Below are 17,967 nucleotides of genomic sequence, written 5' to 3' on the forward strand. Positions count from 1 at the left end.
ATGAATTAATCTTTTATTCTATTACTTTATTCTTAAAACCTTTTGTCATTTTTGCAGCATAAAGTCCAACTTTTAATGCGAGTATACTTTGATGGACCAAAAGGTTAATGTAATTATTAAGGTCAGTTTAGAGTTTCCTATGTTTGTTTGTGACCAGAAGCCAACATTGGATTGAATGGTCTAAAAGTTAATCTCAACAGTTCCTTCAAATAAAATTTAGTTAGGTCAAATATGTAGACTTCCGAAAATGCTACGCAATTTCTCACACCTTGCTCATTTTAAAAAAGATAATATAATACTAACTTAAGTATACAACTTATAGTGATATAGTAATATAAAATTGGTTTACCAAATTGTGGTACTGTGGTACTTTTCGAGGTTTATTATACTTGCCAGCACGCGTCTTTCACAGAGGCGGATCCACCCTTTAGGGTGGGGGTGGCATGGCACCCTCTCGATTAATAAATTTTTTATATACTTATGTTATAATTTGCTTAAATTAGATTAAATATTTGATTTTGTCACCCCCAATCGTAAATTAGACAAAGGTGTCACGGCTGGCTGACACAAGTTTGAATCTATCTTTGAACATTTTTCGACTCCTATTTTTCTTTGCGCTGTTTACTTCCTTTGTACCAGTAATTCCCTTTTCGGCCCTCCCAATTTTCTATTTATCTTTTTATTATTTATATTGTCTTTCCTCTTTCTATTATTTTATCTGTGATCTCTAACGAGAACACACATATAGAAACTTCAAAATCCCTTAAATTAAGCATTTATCTTAATCTCAAATATGTGAGTATTTAAATCGAAAAACTTGAGTCTCAATTGGAATTTTGGATTGAGATCAAAATTCAATTTTTTTTTTATAATTTCTTTTATTTATTACTCCCTCCGTCCATGTTTATTTGTCTAGATTTGACTTGGGACACTCTTAATAAACAATAAATAACATGAGAAATGAATTGGAGTACTTAATAATAAAATGAGAAATGAATTGGAGTACGTATAATTTCAATTTAAATCACTTTTACTACTTAAATTGTGATGGAAATTTCGTAATCACTGCTTAGAAAAAACATGAAATTTATGATAGAACTTGTAGTTTATCTAATTCTACATTTACTTATGGGGTGTATTTACCTATTGAAGAGTTTTTCTATTATTTTTCTTATTTTGATTGGTGTAATTCTCTTATTGAAGATGTTATTTTACTTGTGCAAATTCATTTTTTTAAATATACATAAGACATGCAAGTCCCTGGTGAAAATGTTGATTTTACTTCTGTTGTTAATGGGTGTTAATGAGTGTGATTCCTTGTTTAAGATGCTAATTATGTTCGTTTCTTGATTTTTGAGATGTAATTTTCATATTTTCAAATAAAAAAAAACCTATTAATTTGACCCGAATAAATTAAAAAGAGATGGACCCGACTCAAATATACGTTTCTAACAAGATGTACTTTGAAGAAAATCGTGGCACCCACCACCTTCAAATTCTAGATCCGCCTCTGGTCTTTCATACACACATTTACCACTTAAACAATGGTTAAGTGTGATGTTTTCACTTTAATTTTTCACTATTAAGGTCAAAAAGAATTATTTTGTGCAAACATCGGATGTTGTATTGCCAATTAGAAACTATGACGTTCAAATACAATCTATTAGCTACAATGAAATATTGCCATTACAAAATGCAAGTGTCACAACATAAAAAGAAAGCCAGTAAAAAAGAATGATATGGTTTTTCAACAAAAATTCCGAAGTTGCACTTCCTCTTACAAACAGCATACAAGAACACCAAAATGCTGGTAAACTTTTCTTTTGCAAGATGCATAAGAAAAGGAAAAAACTAAGGTTGCAAATATGCAACTTCCTTCAAATACTTATCCAGTAATCCACTTCCAACCGCCCGAGCCCTGTTTCTGGACAGATGAAGCACGCTCCATGTCACGTTCCAATTCAGATTTCTCCCTTCGTAGAGCTTGAACTTCCTCCTCTATAGACTTCATAGACTCTAGCATCTTCTGTAGCTCTCCTATTTGTGCCTGAAGATGCCATGAAAAGGTCACAAACAAAACCACAGCCACATTTAAATATTTGTCGGCTTGAAACGAGCAGAACAACTAAACCACAAATTGATCATATTGCTCTAATATAGGTAGGCCGAAGAAGTATTGGTGAGAGGTAATTAGAATGGACATGGCGCAATTGCAGCTTACCGAGGACATGACCTTAGATAGGAGGTTGTGGAGGACACGGATTAGGGTAGAAGATTAGTAGGTAGTAGAGCGTTGTCTTGCTTTTCCTTACTTACTAGTAGCCACAGTATTTCTCCTGTAGTTTCTTGTCCTTCGATTTCTGTTATTATTTATTGTCTCTTATTCTTCACTTAGCATACTGTTTCGGTGTAGCCTTTTTCCTATTTGACCTGATTAATATTGTTTTATCCTGAGCCAAGGGTCTATCAAAAACAGCCTCTCGACCTCCCAAGATAGACGTAAGGTCTCCGTACACTCTACCCTCCCCAAATCCCACTTGTGGAATTACACTAGGTATGTTGTTGTTGCTCTAATATAGGATGCACGGTGGTGATACTAAACATTATGATTAAATATTTTCTATTTTCATAGTCCTGATTAAATTTAACAATCAGAGTTGGTTAAATATCTAACAGAGACCAAAAGTGCTCACCTTTTGACAAAATTAAAGGACCAAAACTACTGAAGTGATACTTAAGGGACTATTTTGAACCTACTACCAAAGATAAGGGACCATCTTTTTCATTTTCTCGTGAGTTCACAAATAGTTGACCCGACAGTTTTAAACTGCGACATAATTGACTGATTGCTCTAATATAGGATGGGATGGAAGAATTAGAACTTAAGTTAAAAAAAAAAAAAAAAAAAAAAAAAAAAAAAGTATCAGAAGTATAACCTCCAGTTTAGCACATCTTGATCTCTCAGATATAAGTTGACCTTGAACTGACTGAAGCTCCTGTAATGAAGCGATGAAACGTTAATAATTGACAATTAGTTAATCATCAATTTGTATCGAGCATTTACTCGAATGAGAGTACCTTAGACAAGTCAGCATGAGTGGCATTGACATCATCAAGATTAGTCCTGAGATTAGCATTTTCTGCTCTGACATCTGCAATTGATGACTCCAACACCTTTTTTTGTTCTCCAAGTGCACTAATTTCTACCGAAAGATTATGCTGGGCGCTATCAACATGGACTTCCTTAAAATTGGAATCTTCTCTCTCGGGCAAGTCTAACTTCTCTGGTTTAGTTAAGGCATATGCAGCTCTGACAGAAGCTGCTGCTGCTTCGGCTGCCGGTGATTGAAGTATCTTAGGATGTAATACATCCCTTGGTTTAGGCCTCATAACATATACCTATACAATATCAAACACAGTAATTTAAGAAAGAAGGCCTCATAGCTCTCGACTAATTCATCGGGTACCTATTTACTAATGCTTAGACGGATAGAAAGAATCACCTTTTTTTTTAATGGGGATTTGAAACATTTGCACCCACTTTATTGACCACTATACCTTTGAGTGCTAAATTGAATTATAAATTACATTAGTGATTGCGGAAGAAATTATTGAAGTAATGGTTGAAAAGTTGGTTTGATAGAGAAAGCACATCAAAGTTTTAAATTTTAAATAGTTTAATAAATTTTAATGGTCAAGGATGAAGACCTTAATCAATTTATAAGGACAAGTAGATGACCGCTACAAAGAGAATTTGATTCTCTCATTCACATAGCCTTTCCCCATTAAGATACTAGCTAAAACCAATAAATTATAGGAGATTGTTAAATGAAAACGCATGCCCGAAATTAAATTTATTAACCAAAAAGCTCCGTGGAAGAGCAAATGCAAACAATGGTAGCTTTCAATTTTCTATTACCAATGTTCAAAGCTTGGCTTATACGCTTTCAGCAGCTATCCCTCAACCGCGAGCCAATAGCAATATAAAATCAAATGCACAATCCAGTCTGCGTACATCCTACCCTCCCCAGACCCCACTTTGTGGGATTACACTGGGTATGTTGTTGTTTTTAATCCAGTCTATTTATAATGTTATATCCCATGTTATAATAGTGTAATCCTGTCCTACTCTCAGGTCCTTCTACTCCCTCCGTCCGTCCCAATTTATGTGACTCTCTTTTTTCTTAGTCAGTCCCAAAAAAGAACGACATCTTTTCATATTATTATTTATGTAGGTATTATAAGTTGACGAAAAGAAAGCAGTCTATGAAAGATTATATTTTTCCGCTCATGCATGTATTATGTTCATAAATCATGTAAGATTGGTTCGCTCGGTCTATGTTAAGGCACCGAGTGCCAGTCTGTCCCACCAAGGTTTTGGGGCGTGACACCAATCGTCGGCGGGATTGTAACAATTTAACTTCAAATATCCCATTTAAGCCTTAATGAAATGATTTATAGCCACCACAATTTCTATAGCTTATTTTAGACCTTAAGTTTCAAAGTCTTCTTAAACTCCATGCCCAGTCAAACAAGTTCACATAAATTGGGATGGAGGGAGTAGTTTATTTCCAACATGTATACAGCACTTCTTACCAACAATCAACAATACCTTTACCTTTATCAAAAAAAAAAAAAAACAATCAACAATACCTAGAGAACCAATATTCTAAAACTGATTAACCTTTTCCAGCATTCTAACAGTTACTACTAAAATTATATACGTCCAACTCAGAAGAAATAATAAACCCACTCAACCGTTTCGTCTTAATAACATCTCCTCTCAGACTAGATCTAATGAAAATATGACGGATGGATTATTTTCCTGCTTTCCTGGTCAAGTAGTAATAGCTTATCTGAGAAAACGAATTGGATTTGGATCTTATCAACATATAGAGAGAATCAATAGAGGTAGACAAGATCCAATGCCTCTGTAATCTATTTATCTCCCCACAAGAAAGTTTAGGGTTGTCGTAGAAAAGCGAAAATAGGATTTAGAAGATACCTCGTTATTGTACTTCCCGTTGTAGCCACCAAAAGCAACCAAGAATTTCTCACCATCAAGTGATGCTGAAGAAACACTCAGTCCCTGTTTCAAATGTCATATCAGAAAGAATTGCAAAACAAACCTAAAGATCAATAAAGTAAAAGAAATACACAACCTCAAAAAAGTTTGAGTACTGGGAAATAGTATTGTCATAGGCTAGACTTGGGTGTGGGTGTCGGATACGGGTACAGATCTAGAGGTCGGGTAGGTCATGATCTAAATTTTAAGATTCGTGGGTACGGATCCAAGTACGGATACGGGTGCAGGCATTCGGCAAACAAAAACTCAAAATTCTAAAAACAAAGTTATAAAGCCTAAATTATGGGATATTATGTGGAAAACTTGAGGAGAAAATATTGATCAAGAGGAGAATCTCGGAAGTAGATATAAGGAAAAGGAGTGGTATAGAAATTTCTATATACAAGTTATTCCATTTTCTTCAATTGCACCACAGCTTTTGTTTTGATTACATAAATCATTGAATTTGTCCAGAATTTCTCCCTCGATTTTGGTCAAAGTACCCAAAATTGATTGACCAGATCAGGTACGGATCCCACACCCATGTCATGTCGACACGGGTGCGGCAACGAAAGTAAAGAGTCCAAGCAACATAGGTCATGGGCAATGGCTACTACATAAACATACTTAACAGTGTTTTAAGATAATGGACTGCGCCAAGGGCAAGATATTCTTCCTAAAAATACAGGATATCAAATTTCCGGAAGAAAGATTGTAGGCGGAAGGTAACCTCACTCGCGAGTGGATCTCTCCCCTTTACAGTTGCTAATACAGACACTACAAGCTTCGACATATTTAACACGAGAGTTTCTGGCACACCTGCAAAAAGAATACAAAGAGTTGTGAATCATGAACAAGAATGCACAGCGGGTGCAGGCTGCTTAAATGTATCACTTACCGCTTCTGTTATCTCCACCACCAACAATATACCAGTTGTCACCTAGAGTGACACCAGCATGACCAGCTCTTGGACTAACCAGATCCCCCTGAAGTTGTGGTTGAGACCATTCCATCTGCCAATGAAAAAAGAATTTTCTAAGTTTTACAATCCAACTGACTATAATTATTAAATACTCCCTCCGTCCCAATTTATGTGATATAGTTTGACTCGGCACGGAGTTTAAGAAATAAAGGAAGACTTTTGAATCTTGTGGTCTAAAACAAATCAAAGACATTTGTGTGGTTATAGATCATCTCGTTAAGCGTAAAAGGTAAAGGTTAAAGTTAAATTGTTGCAAAATAAGGAAATGTATCATTCTTTTTGGGACAGACTAAAAAGGAAAATGTATCACATAAATTGAGACAGAGGGAGTAATACTTTTTCTAGTTAATTACAGTCCAATGCCTTTCAGTGATCTAATTTACAAAATAGCCAGCAAATGTATAGGTTTTGTATATCGAGTGTTCATATACATAAAATATGCATATTGTATACATAAAAATACATAGAATATACATAATCAGTGTATATGTTCTGTTTATTTTGGCTAGCGCCCGTAATTAATTTCGTCCAACATGCCAAAAATGAAAAAAGCCCCTTTTTCTTTAAAGATCATTCACAGAGCAAAATGGCTGCATTGCAGATACTAGACATTATTATCATCACAACTCCATCTGATCTAAAATGTGATGTCAAACAATTGTTATAAGTAGTATGCCTTTAAATAAAATCTCCAAACAGGTAATTATACCGTTTCCAAGTCAAGGACATGAAGATCGTTGAAAAAAATTGAATGAGAACATCCACCCAGAATCAGAAGGTAGCGGTCGGCATGGAGTGCAGCTGTATGATCGAACCTGGGAGCTGGGGATGTCTGCCTATCAAAGCACAATGAATTAATGCAAAATGCATAATTAGTGAAGAATAAATTTGGTCAGACACTTACGTGGTCTCAACATTACTCCAACTCATTGTCTCTAGATCAAGAACACTAACATCATTTAGCAGACGCCTATGCCGGTCTTCTCCACCGAACATTATGAGTTTAGATCCAAAAAGGGTAACCGATTGCCCACCTCGAGCTACCTAAAAGACCCAATAGACAAGAAACAACCTTAGAGCTCTCAGTAGAATAAACTAAACACTAACAGGCATTAAAGTTCAAGATTTGCCCGACAAAGAAGGCTATGAATGGGAAAGAGTGAAAGCTAAGAGAAGGATGGTTAATTACCGGAAGTTTTCCAAAGGTCTCTATAACACCACATTCATATGATTGAAGATCAATGAACCGAACTGCAAAAGATACATTGAGAAGATTTAAAGCTAAGACGAATAAGCATCGGTTACCAGCTTTTAAAGGCTCCGAAGGATTACAAACCTGTTACTGTGTCAGAAACATCCTTTGAGTGACCAGCAAGAAATAGAAGCTTATTTTCCCACATAATCTGCCAACAAAATCAAGAGCAGCGCCAAAATAGAAGACAAATCATCACATCAGAGGATTATTTGCTAGAACGAGTGAAATGACAAAGAAATTAGCAGGTGAAACATAATAATATTAGGTCAATTCTCACCATATTGTGGCCAGAGGTAGCTGGAAGAACTCCAGAATTCAACTTTATAGTGGACCATGTCAAACTTTTCAGATCAAAGACCTGTGGAAGTGGAATTAATTGAAGAAAGAAAAGAATATCATTGTACGTGAAATAAAAAACTGATCACCTGTCCTGCACAAACCTAGGAACCGTTTAACAAGAAAAAGTGATCACAAGAATGACCAAATACCTGAATGTCAGACAGGTATCGTCCATTACGACTTCCACCAATGATATATAATTTTCCATCAACTGTGGCAGCTGCATGCTACGGTGCAATAAAAAAGTCACATAAGTAGTAATATCCAAGATATAATCAGCGATGGTAAAAATGGCATATTGTGATAAAGAAAAAGAATCAGAATAGGTTATTATAAAATATAGAAGTAGGGGAACCTTGTAGCGCGCAGCTGGTCTCGGACCAGAGACAGACAAAGGAACCCATTGATCATAGGTTAAATCCAAATACCAATTTTGACCATCAGATCCCATAGCAGCTTAATTTTGAGCTCAAACAGCCTTGGCTGTTTGGAAAGCACCAGAGGAATCAGTACATAACATTAGACATTATGCATTATGAAATGGAAATATAGCACCAGAATTTGATGATACTCCGAAGTAAAGAAGATTGAATCATCCAGTTCCTGCTAGAAACATTTCGGGGTAAGGGGTCGGTCATAACTTCAGATATGGAGCATGCCGAGAAGTGCTTTAATCAGGAGCAGAGCCAACACTTTGGGGGAGCAGCGTATAGGAAATCCCGCTAACCAGTTACCCATCATCTTTTTAATGAAAAATGCTTACTAAATTATTTTTGAGAATGGTAAGATTTTATAAACAGAAGCACGAAGATTATGCCATCTTACATGCAAATCAGTTCCTTTACATCAGTGTAGCAGACTGAGAAAATCCATATCCTGTCTGCCGTTTTAACAGCTTCCATCGAATACTCAAAATTAAAAGGCAAGCTTTTTATTTTAAGACTGGCACCAAATACATGAAAATGCAATGTAAAAACAAGAAACTGAAAATTAAATGCATGGAAGACTCGATGAAATGATAATTTTCATCAATGGCTTACATTGTAAAAACAAAAATCAGGTGCATACATGGGTTAATCAAAATATGATATTCACCTATGCAATAATAGTACACATAGAAAAACATCACCGTCCATTTCTCATACAAGAATTAGTTTAAGATAAATTGAAATAGGTGAGATCTTAAAAGTTGTCCAACTTAATGCTATACAAATGAGCCCAATTCCTGGAACTATTAACCAAAAAAATAATGCTGAAACCAATCAAGAGACTGCTTTTAGCAAGATCTAAACAAAACAAGGGAATCAATTACATAACCTAGTGTGGGTTACCTCTCCTGTGTGGTTTGCGAGCTATTGCACAGGAGCTGGGTTTACCCTGTGCGCACCCGAAGGGTAGCGGCTGCGGGTTCCCATGTCATAAAAAAAAATTACATGAACTTAGCAACATAAATTTTATAGCAGACAATTTAGCTAAGCTCAGCTTCATCAGTCTTGCTAAAAAAACAGAACCGACAAATGTTTCTTTTTTTTTTTCTTTTTGTTTTTTGAAACTGAAAGAACCGACAAATGTTTCTTAGCTAACTGAGCAATCCCATCATAAATATTTATACTCTAAAACCTATATATGTGTGTGTGAATCTCAACTAACAATAACATACAAGCAGATCATTACTTGTCAAGATTCTCAGTTATCCAGTAAATTCTACAACTCAATAATCTCTCATTTTGCTTATTTCTATCATAATTGCATTGATAAAGAGACGTTACCAAGAATGTTACTTCTTCAAAAAACAAAAAAAGGGGTTATCAAGAATGCTGATTTGCACATTAACCCATTTGAGCTAATCGTTAGACTGATCAGAATTATATGAATACAGCAACTTGCACATATAAATCTCACTGCTGTCAGTCACAATATGACATAATTGGACACAAATATGCATCGGAAAAGATTTAAACAAACAAATGTTTCTTAGCTTCCCATCATAAATCCCAATCCTATGATAGGTCTTTATACTCTAAAACCTATATATGTGTGTGAATCTCAACTAACAATTACATACAAGCAGATCACTACTTCACAACCTTCTTGGTATCCTCTAAAATCTACAAATCACTAATCTCTACTTCGCTTATTTTCTATCATAAATTGCATTGACAAAGATCTAGCAAGAATGCTACTTTTTAAGGAAAAGAAAAGAAAAGGTCATCATCGTTAATGGGATCTGCATACAAACCTAGTTGAGAAAATGATCAGACTGATCCAATTATATGAATTCAGAAACTTTCACATACAAATTACACTGCTTTCGATGGCAATTAATCCCATCATAGGCCTTTATTACTCCAAAACCTATAAGTATGTGTGAATCTCAACTAACAATTACTACAAGCAGATCACTACTTCACAAGCTTCTCAGTTATCCTGCAAACGGTACAATTCAGTAATCTCTCACTTTGCTTATTTCTTACTCCCTCCGTCCCAATTTATACGATACTCTTTCCTTTTAAGTCAGTCCCGAAAAGAATGACACATTTCTATATTTAGTAACAATTCAACTTTAAACTTCTCACATCACAAGTTTCAAAAGTCTTCATGCTTATTTCCTACTCCCTCCATCCCAATTTATACGATACTTTCCTTTTAAGTCAGTCCCGAAAAAAATGACACATTTCTATATTTAGTAACAATTCAACTTTAAACTTCTCATATTACAAGTTTCAAAAGTCTTCATTTTTATAGCCACACCAGTATTTGTAACTTGTTTTAGACCACAAGTTTCAAAAGTCTTCATGCTTATTTCCTACTCCCTCCGCCCCAATTTATATTATACTATTTCCTTTTTAGTCAGTCTTGAAAAGAATGACACATTTCTATATTTAGTAACAATTCAACTTTAAACTTCTCATATTACAAGTTTCAAAAGTCTTCATTTTTATAGCCACACCAGTATTTGTAACTTGTTTTAGATCACAAGTTTCAAAAGTCTTCATGCTTATTTCCTACTCCCTCCGTCCCAATTTATATTATACTATTTCCTTTTTAGTCAGTACCTAAAAGAATGACACATTTCTATATTTAGTAACAATTCAACTTTAAACTTCTCATTTTACAAGTTTCAAAAGTCTTCATTTTGATAGCCACGCCGGTATTTGTAACTTATTTTAGACCACGAGTTTCAAAATTCTTCATTTTTTTCTTAAATCTCGTGCCCGAACAAACACCTTAGACATAAATTGGAGTCTCATAAATTGCATTGGTAAATATAAAATGTTGCCAAAAATGCTACATTTTCAAAAAATCATCAACAATTTTTCACATATAAATCACATGAACAATTGAACATAATTTAATACAAATCTACAAAGAAATGATTTAATTAAACAAGCAAAATGAAAACTTACAGCAAATGGGTATTCGGATCTGTAACTGAACCGAGATCGGACGGCTGGAAATCGTCCGATCTCAAAGTAACGGAAAATAGCTAATAAGGTTGTCGGTGTATACTCGTCCTATATGAGATCTTGAGAAATGTCTCAATTTTCTCTTTTATTTGGTTATTTAAATTAAATATAAAAACTTAGTAAAAAGGAATTTTAATTAATAAAATAAATCTAACTTGTTTTTTTTTCACATAAAATAAAATATTAGAACTTAGAAATACTTATAGTTCTGGTCTAGCCTTATATTGAAAATAAATCGCTCACTAATTACTATTTCTTCCATCCTAATTTGTTTGCAAATTGATTAGTTTAAGGTCAAACAGCTTTATCTTTGTCTTTGACTTAATTTTAAATTCAGATTTTTCAAATATTTTATAATAAAATTTAAATATTTAAAAACTACTTAAATCCTGCATAATTAATGATTCACAATATATGAAAAGCATTGAAAAAAATCATAATAAAAAAAAGATGTTTGACCCCCAAATTAGTCAACCTTCAAACAAATCAAATAAATTGGGACAGAGGGAGTGAAGAAGTAAGTAAACAACCCCAAATTGTGTTCTAGCCATGTGTTAGTTTGTCCGAGCTTCAAAAAATTATTTATTAAACAATTATTCTAAAAACTACGTTTGAAAAATGATAAGTAGTTTTTATTTAATCAATTTATTTTAAAAGTATTTTTTCTATATTTGATAAATAAATTGTATTGCGTCTGTTTTTTCAAAAAAGTAACTTAGACTTAGATGTATATAATTGTAATTTATAATTAGATGTATCATACACGTGTGTCATTCTAAAAAAGTAATTTTTAGTGTCATATAAGTAGGTAATTGTAATAATTCATAATTAGAATTTAGATGCGTGGTCTCTAATTGTAATTCATAATTACATTAGACTTAGATGTATATAATTGTAATTTATAATTAGATGTATCATACATGTGTGTCATTCTAATTCATAATTAGATGAAATATATACGTCGGTAATTGTAATTCATAATTAGATGTGCCATATATCACATATACGTGTCTAAATCTAAAATTAGATGAAACATATATAGGTAGTTGTAATTCATAATTATGAATTAGATATATGATACATGTGTTTTATTACCAATAACAACATATTCAGTATAATTCCACAAATGTGTCTGAGAGGATGGTGTGCACGTAGCCTTACTCTACCTTGTGAAGGAGGTTGTTTCCAATGGACCCTCGGCAAGTAAAGCATATCAACACCAAGCACAATAAAGAAAGGAGAAGAGAACATTAGCAACAACAAATAATGCGGTAACGAAGTAAACAAAACAATATGTAATAATAAAATCGAAGAATAAAATAATACGTAGGAGAATAATAATAATAATACTAATAAGAAAAACTATACAACACTCAACTACCTACTAATCTTCTACCATAATTCTCGACCTTCATATCCTCCTATCTAGGGTCATGTCCTCGGTAAGCTGCAAGTGTGTTGTGTCTTGTCTAATCACATCTCCTCAATACTTTTTCAGCCTACCTCTACCTCTTCTCATACCCACCATAGCCAACCTTTTCACACATCCTCATTAGCAGCATCTGTGTATCTTCTTTTTACATGCCCGAACTATTTCATCCTTGCCTTCATCATCTTATCCACCAGAGAAGTCACATGTATAGTTTTAGTATATACATACTATATCATTTCTGGTAAATTAATAAGTACTTTTTTTAAATTGGAGATGATGAAAATATTTTTAGAGGGAGAAAATAGTGAGAGATTAAAGTTCACGTGATTGTTTAGTCAAATGGTAGATTTTTTTTGGTCAAAACTCTCTCTTATCTTTAGGGGCAAGTCTAACTTTGTCTTTCATAAATAACTCTAAGCACTGGTCGTCCTTTAAGTTTGCAAAAATTTGAGCACATATCGTCCCTCAAATATCTGAGTACTATTCGTCCTTTAAGTTTGCAAAACTTGAGCACATAGTTTTAACTAACATAATCACCCACAACACAATTAAAACTAACTTTAAATTCACTTTATTTTATTTTCTTATTTTTTCACCCGATGACCACGACTAGTGCCTTGGAGATGGGAGAGAAATTGAAGGATATGGGGGCCTGGGATACTAGTGGGGATGCGACCAGTACGTGGGATAGGACGGCTAGTTGCATTAGGGTTGTAGCAAGGGAAGTGTTGGGGGTCTCGTCAGGTGGCAGTTGTCGGCATCGAGGGGACTGGTGGTGGAATGGAGAAGTGCAAGGGAAAGTGGAAGCAAAGAAGGTGGCGTATGCGAAGTTGATAGAAAGCAAGGATGAGGTGGAGAAGTGGACGAATAAGGAACTTTATAAGATAGCGAGGAAGGAGGCGAAGTTGGCGGTTTCGACGGCAAAAACGGCAGCTTTTGAATGTCTTTACGCTGGACTAGAAGAGAAAGGCGGGGATCAGAAATTGTTCAGGCTAGCCAAGGCGAGAGAGAGAAGGGCACGCGATGTGGATCAAGTGAAGTGCATCAAGGACGAGCATGGAAAAGTATTGGTAGAAGAGACTCTCATTAGACGGAGATGGCAGTCATACTTCCACAAACTCTTGAATAAAGGATGGGACAGAGACATTGTGTTGGGAGATTTGGAACATACAGGGAGGCGTCACGATTTTGGGTATTGCAGGAGTATTAAGGTTGAGGAGGTTAAGAGTGTTGTTCGTAGGATGCGCAGGGGAAGAGCGACCGGACCGGACGAGATTCCTAGGGAATTTTGGAAGAGCGCGAGCTCAGTAGGTTTGGAGTGGCTGACTAGGTTGTTTAATGTCATCTTTAAGACGGCAAGGATGCCCGAAGAATGGAGGTCGAGCGTAATGATCCCTCTATACAAGAACAAGGGGGATATCCAGAGTTGCAACAACTATACAGGTATCAAGTTGCTAAGCCATACTATGAAAGTGTGGGAAAGGGTGGTGGAGATGAGGGTGAGGAGAGGCGTGTCTATTTCAGAGAACCAGTTCGGATTCATGCCTGGACGCTCAACTACAGAAGCCATCCATCTTATGAGGAGACTGGTGGAGCGGTATAGGGAGAGGAAGAGGGATTTACACATGGTATTCATCAACCTAGAAAATGCTTACGCCAAAGTTCCAAGAGAGATCTTATGGAGATGTTTGGAGGCTAAAAGTGTACCTGTGGCGTACACTAGAGTGATCAAGGACATGTATAAGGGAGCCAAAACCAGGGTAAGGACAGTAGGAGGGGACTCAGAGCACTTCCCAGTTGGGATGGGGTTGCATCAAGGATCAGCTCTTAGTCCGTTTTTATTTGTCTTGGTAATGGATGGATTGACGCGACAAATTCAAGGTGAGGTGCCATGGTGTATGCTTTTCGCGGATGACATAGTCCTGATCGACGAGACTCGTAGTGGAGTTAACGCTAAGCTGGAGGGTTGGAGACATACCTTGGAGTCTAAAGGGTTTAAGCTGAGTAGGACCAAGACAGAGTACATGGAGTGCAAGTTCAGTGAAGCACCTCAGGAGGTTGGCGTGGAAGTTAGGCTTGGTGCCCAGGCCATCCAGAAGAAAAGTAGTTTCAAGTATCTTGGATCTATCATGCAAGGCAACGGAGAGATTGACGAGGATGTCACACATCGTATTAGGGCAGGGTGGATGAAATGGAGGCTCGCTTCCAGAGTGCTATGTGACAAGAAGGTGCCACCGCAAGTTAAGGGCAAGTTCTACAAAGTGGTGGTTAGACCGACTATGTTATATGGGGCGGAGTGCTGGCCAGTTAGGATCTCTCATGTTCAAAAGATGAAAGTTGCCGAGATGAGAATGTTGAGATGGATGTGTGGGCACACCAGGAGTGACAGGATTAGGAATGAGGCTATTCGGGACAAGGTGGGAGTGGCCTCGGTGGAAGACAAGATGCGGGAAGCGAAACTGAGATGGTTTGGGCATGTTAAGAGGAGAGGTACGGATGCCCCAGTGCGGAGGTGTGAGAGGTTGGCCATGGATGGTTTCAGAAGAGGTAGGGGTAGGCCGAAGAAATATTGGGGAGAGGTGATTAGACAGGACATGACGCAGTTACAGCTTAGCGAGGACATGACCTTAGATAGGAGGGTTTGGAGGACCCACATTAGGGTAGAAGGCTAGTAGATAGTCTCGTTATCCTTCATTATTAATAGGCACATTATCGCAGTAGAATTTCCTGTGCTCTGATTTCTGGTATTATCTGTTATTTCCTGTACTTTGATTATTCTATTCTATCTTATCTGTGTCGCTTTCGTTATTTGCATTTCCATATCGCTTTGAATTTCTTAGCATATCTGACCTCTTTTTATGATTTTCATTGAGCCGAGGGTCTTTCGGAAACAGCCGTCCTACCTTGGTAGGAGTAAGGTCTGCGTACACTCTACCCTCCCCAGACCCCACGTTGTGCGATTTCACTGGGTTGTTGTTGTTGTTGTTGTTGTTATTTTTCACCCGATGTCCGTATCTGTATTGGAGCCCGATTAGATTCACTTACTTACACGTGAAATTATTTTTTAAAAAAATCCTACTTTTTTTTTCTCCCACAAAAATAATCCTACTTTGTTTCACCCTTAATTAGTCAATTCTCATCTTCCTTCCAGTCCGATATCCACATTACAGACTGATTTTCACTTACTTACACGTGAAATCATGCTCTTCTTTTTTAACTTGGAAGATAAAAATAAATTAATTGGGGGTGAAACTGAGCAGGGTTATTTTTATGGGGGAAAAAGAACAGGATTTTTATATAAAAAAAAAAAACTAAAAATCATGTGTAAGTAAATGAATTTAGTCAATCTACAATGTGAATATTGCACACCAGAGTGTAACACCAAAAAAAGTGAATTTAACATTAGTCTTAACTGTGTTGTGAGTGATTTATATTAGTTAAGACCGTATATGCTCAAATTTTGCAAACTTAAAAGACGAATAGTGCACAAGATATAGTTGAGGGATGATATATGCTCAAGGTTTGCAAATTTAAGGGACAAATAGTATTCAGAGTTAAGAAGGAAAAATTTAAATTTACCCTTAAAGATAAGGGACAATTTTGGCCAAAAACTCCAAATGGTATATTGGATATTAAAAGTCATTCCTCTTGATTGGGCTTGTTCATCGGTCTATTTGGTTCGAGTTTAGCACATTTCAGATTATGATTTTGGTTTTCGGATTTCGCAACATGTAATCCGAATCCGATCCAAATACGTTCTGATTGGATCAAAATTTTTAAGTTCGGTTTCGGATAAATCGGTTTGGATAACTCGGATTTTCGGGCTTATAAGTTGAATTGCTTCTTCTTCTCCTTCTTACAAAATGAACAATCAAATAAAATATTTATACCAAATTGCCTTAATATATAGTTCCTCATTGCTATCACAATAATATAATAAATTACTCATACAAACAATAAAATCATTGCCAAGGATGCAACAAAAGCAGTACTAGTCGAACCAGTCTAATTTAGTAAGATCATCTCATACATAGAATATATACTGACAATGAAAACAAAAAGGAGATCTAAAAAGTATTCATCTGTAAAATTAACAAATCCAAACATGTTGAACTTAGTAATTTTTTGAATATAGGGGTTGATATGTAATGAGTAGGGTATATTTGACTTAAGTAGTGCACTAATATATTAATGGATAGTGGGGTAGCCTAAACATAAGGTATAATAAATTCGATTTTCGGATATCCAAAAATCCGAAGTTCCAAATCCGAGATCCGATTCAAAATCCAACATTTTTAAAAATTAAATCTGAAACCCAATCCAGAATCCAAAAGTCTCAAAATATGAGTCTAAATGTTCAGATTTCGGTTCGGATTTCGGGTTTATCCAAACTATGCACACCCCTACTCTTGATACATATTTTCTTGAGATAATTGATCAGATGGGCCAATCCTTTTGGAAAACAGAACCTATTAATATAGCCAATCCTTTGAGATAATTAATCGGATGGGCCAATCCTTTTGGATAACAAAACCTGTTAACATAACCAATGTGGCCCAACCTTAGTAAGTCTTGATTATACAATAATTTGTACATGATGTCGCTTTTAGACATAATATTTAGAAAATAATCAGTTTTTATAATGTATTTAAAGTTTGAAAACTTCAAATTTTCTAGCATAAATTTAGGCTTCGCTCGTTTCCAACTTCAGACTTTAATTTTTGGTTAAAGTTGAAAATCTAAAGTTTGAAATTAGAACTTCAAACTTTCGAGTCTGAAAATAAGATTGCCTAGTTCCCATCTTCAGACTTTCAGATTGTATTTGATATACCCCTTCTTTCCTTTTTACCAGTCATGTGCTTTGAGCAACCGCTATCCATGTACCAACTTTGACCGCCTCCGTCTGTTTCAGTCTTATCCTGCTCATTTTTTTCATTTGCATCTGACTTGGCCATTGAGAGCAAAGATTGACTTGTATTCATCGTGAGCTTGCTTTTGAAGAGGATCCTCTTTGTTGCAGCGGCTGAGCTTTATGCTAGTGCTTCTGAACCTTTTGAACATCCTTTGGAACCTTTGAGTGTAATATTCCATGTCAGATTCATCATCACTTGATGTACACCTTCTATAATCCATTTTGTTTTCCCCTGGGGTTATTGTAACCATGTGTCCTTCCTCTGAGTTTGGTGGAGCAGTCATTTGAAAGACTTCTTCTAGGTGTCAACCTTTTAGAAAGCACCTGCTCTGATACCAATTGATGTAAGCTATGTGTCTACCAAACCAAAGTATGATGGGACCTAGTTGTCTATCAGTTCCCTTATGCAGTACAGTAAGTAAAGAACACCGAATGTTACCGTGGAAAACTCCTTGCTTAAGGAATTAAAAACCATGACCTACCACGTAGGATTCCAACTTCATATTACAACCTTT

The 17,967-nt window shown here is 35.7% G+C and overlaps 1 protein-coding gene across 2 annotated transcripts; it reads right to left on the reverse strand.

The window, feature by feature from the left end:
• Positions 1–1,643: 1,643 nt before the first annotated feature.
• On the reverse strand, positions 1,644–11,258 carry LOC132612619 (acyl-CoA-binding domain-containing protein 4). Of its 2 annotated transcripts, none has more exons than XM_060326714.1 (14): positions 11,049–11,258; positions 7,997–8,244; positions 7,791–7,868; positions 7,580–7,660; positions 7,384–7,450; positions 7,237–7,298; positions 6,952–7,091; positions 6,757–6,883; positions 5,964–6,078; positions 5,796–5,884; positions 5,006–5,089; positions 3,079–3,399; positions 2,937–2,996; positions 1,644–2,047 (listed from the first exon to the last, which is right to left on the reverse strand). In XM_060326714.1, the coding sequence occupies exons 2-14, from the start codon at positions 8,090–8,092 to the stop codon at positions 1,886–1,888; spliced, it is 1,482 nt and encodes a 493-aa protein (XP_060182697.1). In that variant the 5' UTR covers positions 8,093–8,244; positions 11,049–11,258; the 3' UTR covers positions 1,644–1,885. The 2 variants fall into 2 exon arrangements, with proteins under 2 accessions (XP_060182697.1, XP_060182696.1); XM_060326713.1 differs by having other exon boundaries at positions 7,997–8,124; positions 11,049–11,256.
• Positions 11,259–17,967: the final 6,709 nt, after the last annotated feature.

This window comes from Lycium barbarum, chromosome 10, assembly GCF_019175385.1.
Source record: "Lycium barbarum isolate Lr01 chromosome 10, ASM1917538v2, whole genome shotgun sequence".
Classification (NCBI taxonomy): Eukaryota; Viridiplantae; Streptophyta; class Magnoliopsida; order Solanales; family Solanaceae; genus Lycium; species Lycium barbarum.

Coding starts and splice junctions, on each gene's coding strand:
- LOC132612619 (XM_060326714.1), bottom strand. CDS start 8,092: ATGGGATCTGATGGTCAAAATTGGTATTTGGATTTAACCTATGATCAA. Junction 5,090..5,795: donor GAGATCCACTCGCGAGTGAG/GTTACCTTCCGC, acceptor CATTTGAAACAG/GGACTGAGTGTTTCTTCAGC. Junction 3,400..5,005: donor ACGGGAAGTACAATAACGAG/GTATCTTCTAAA, acceptor GATATTGTATAG/GTATATGTTATGAGGCCTAA.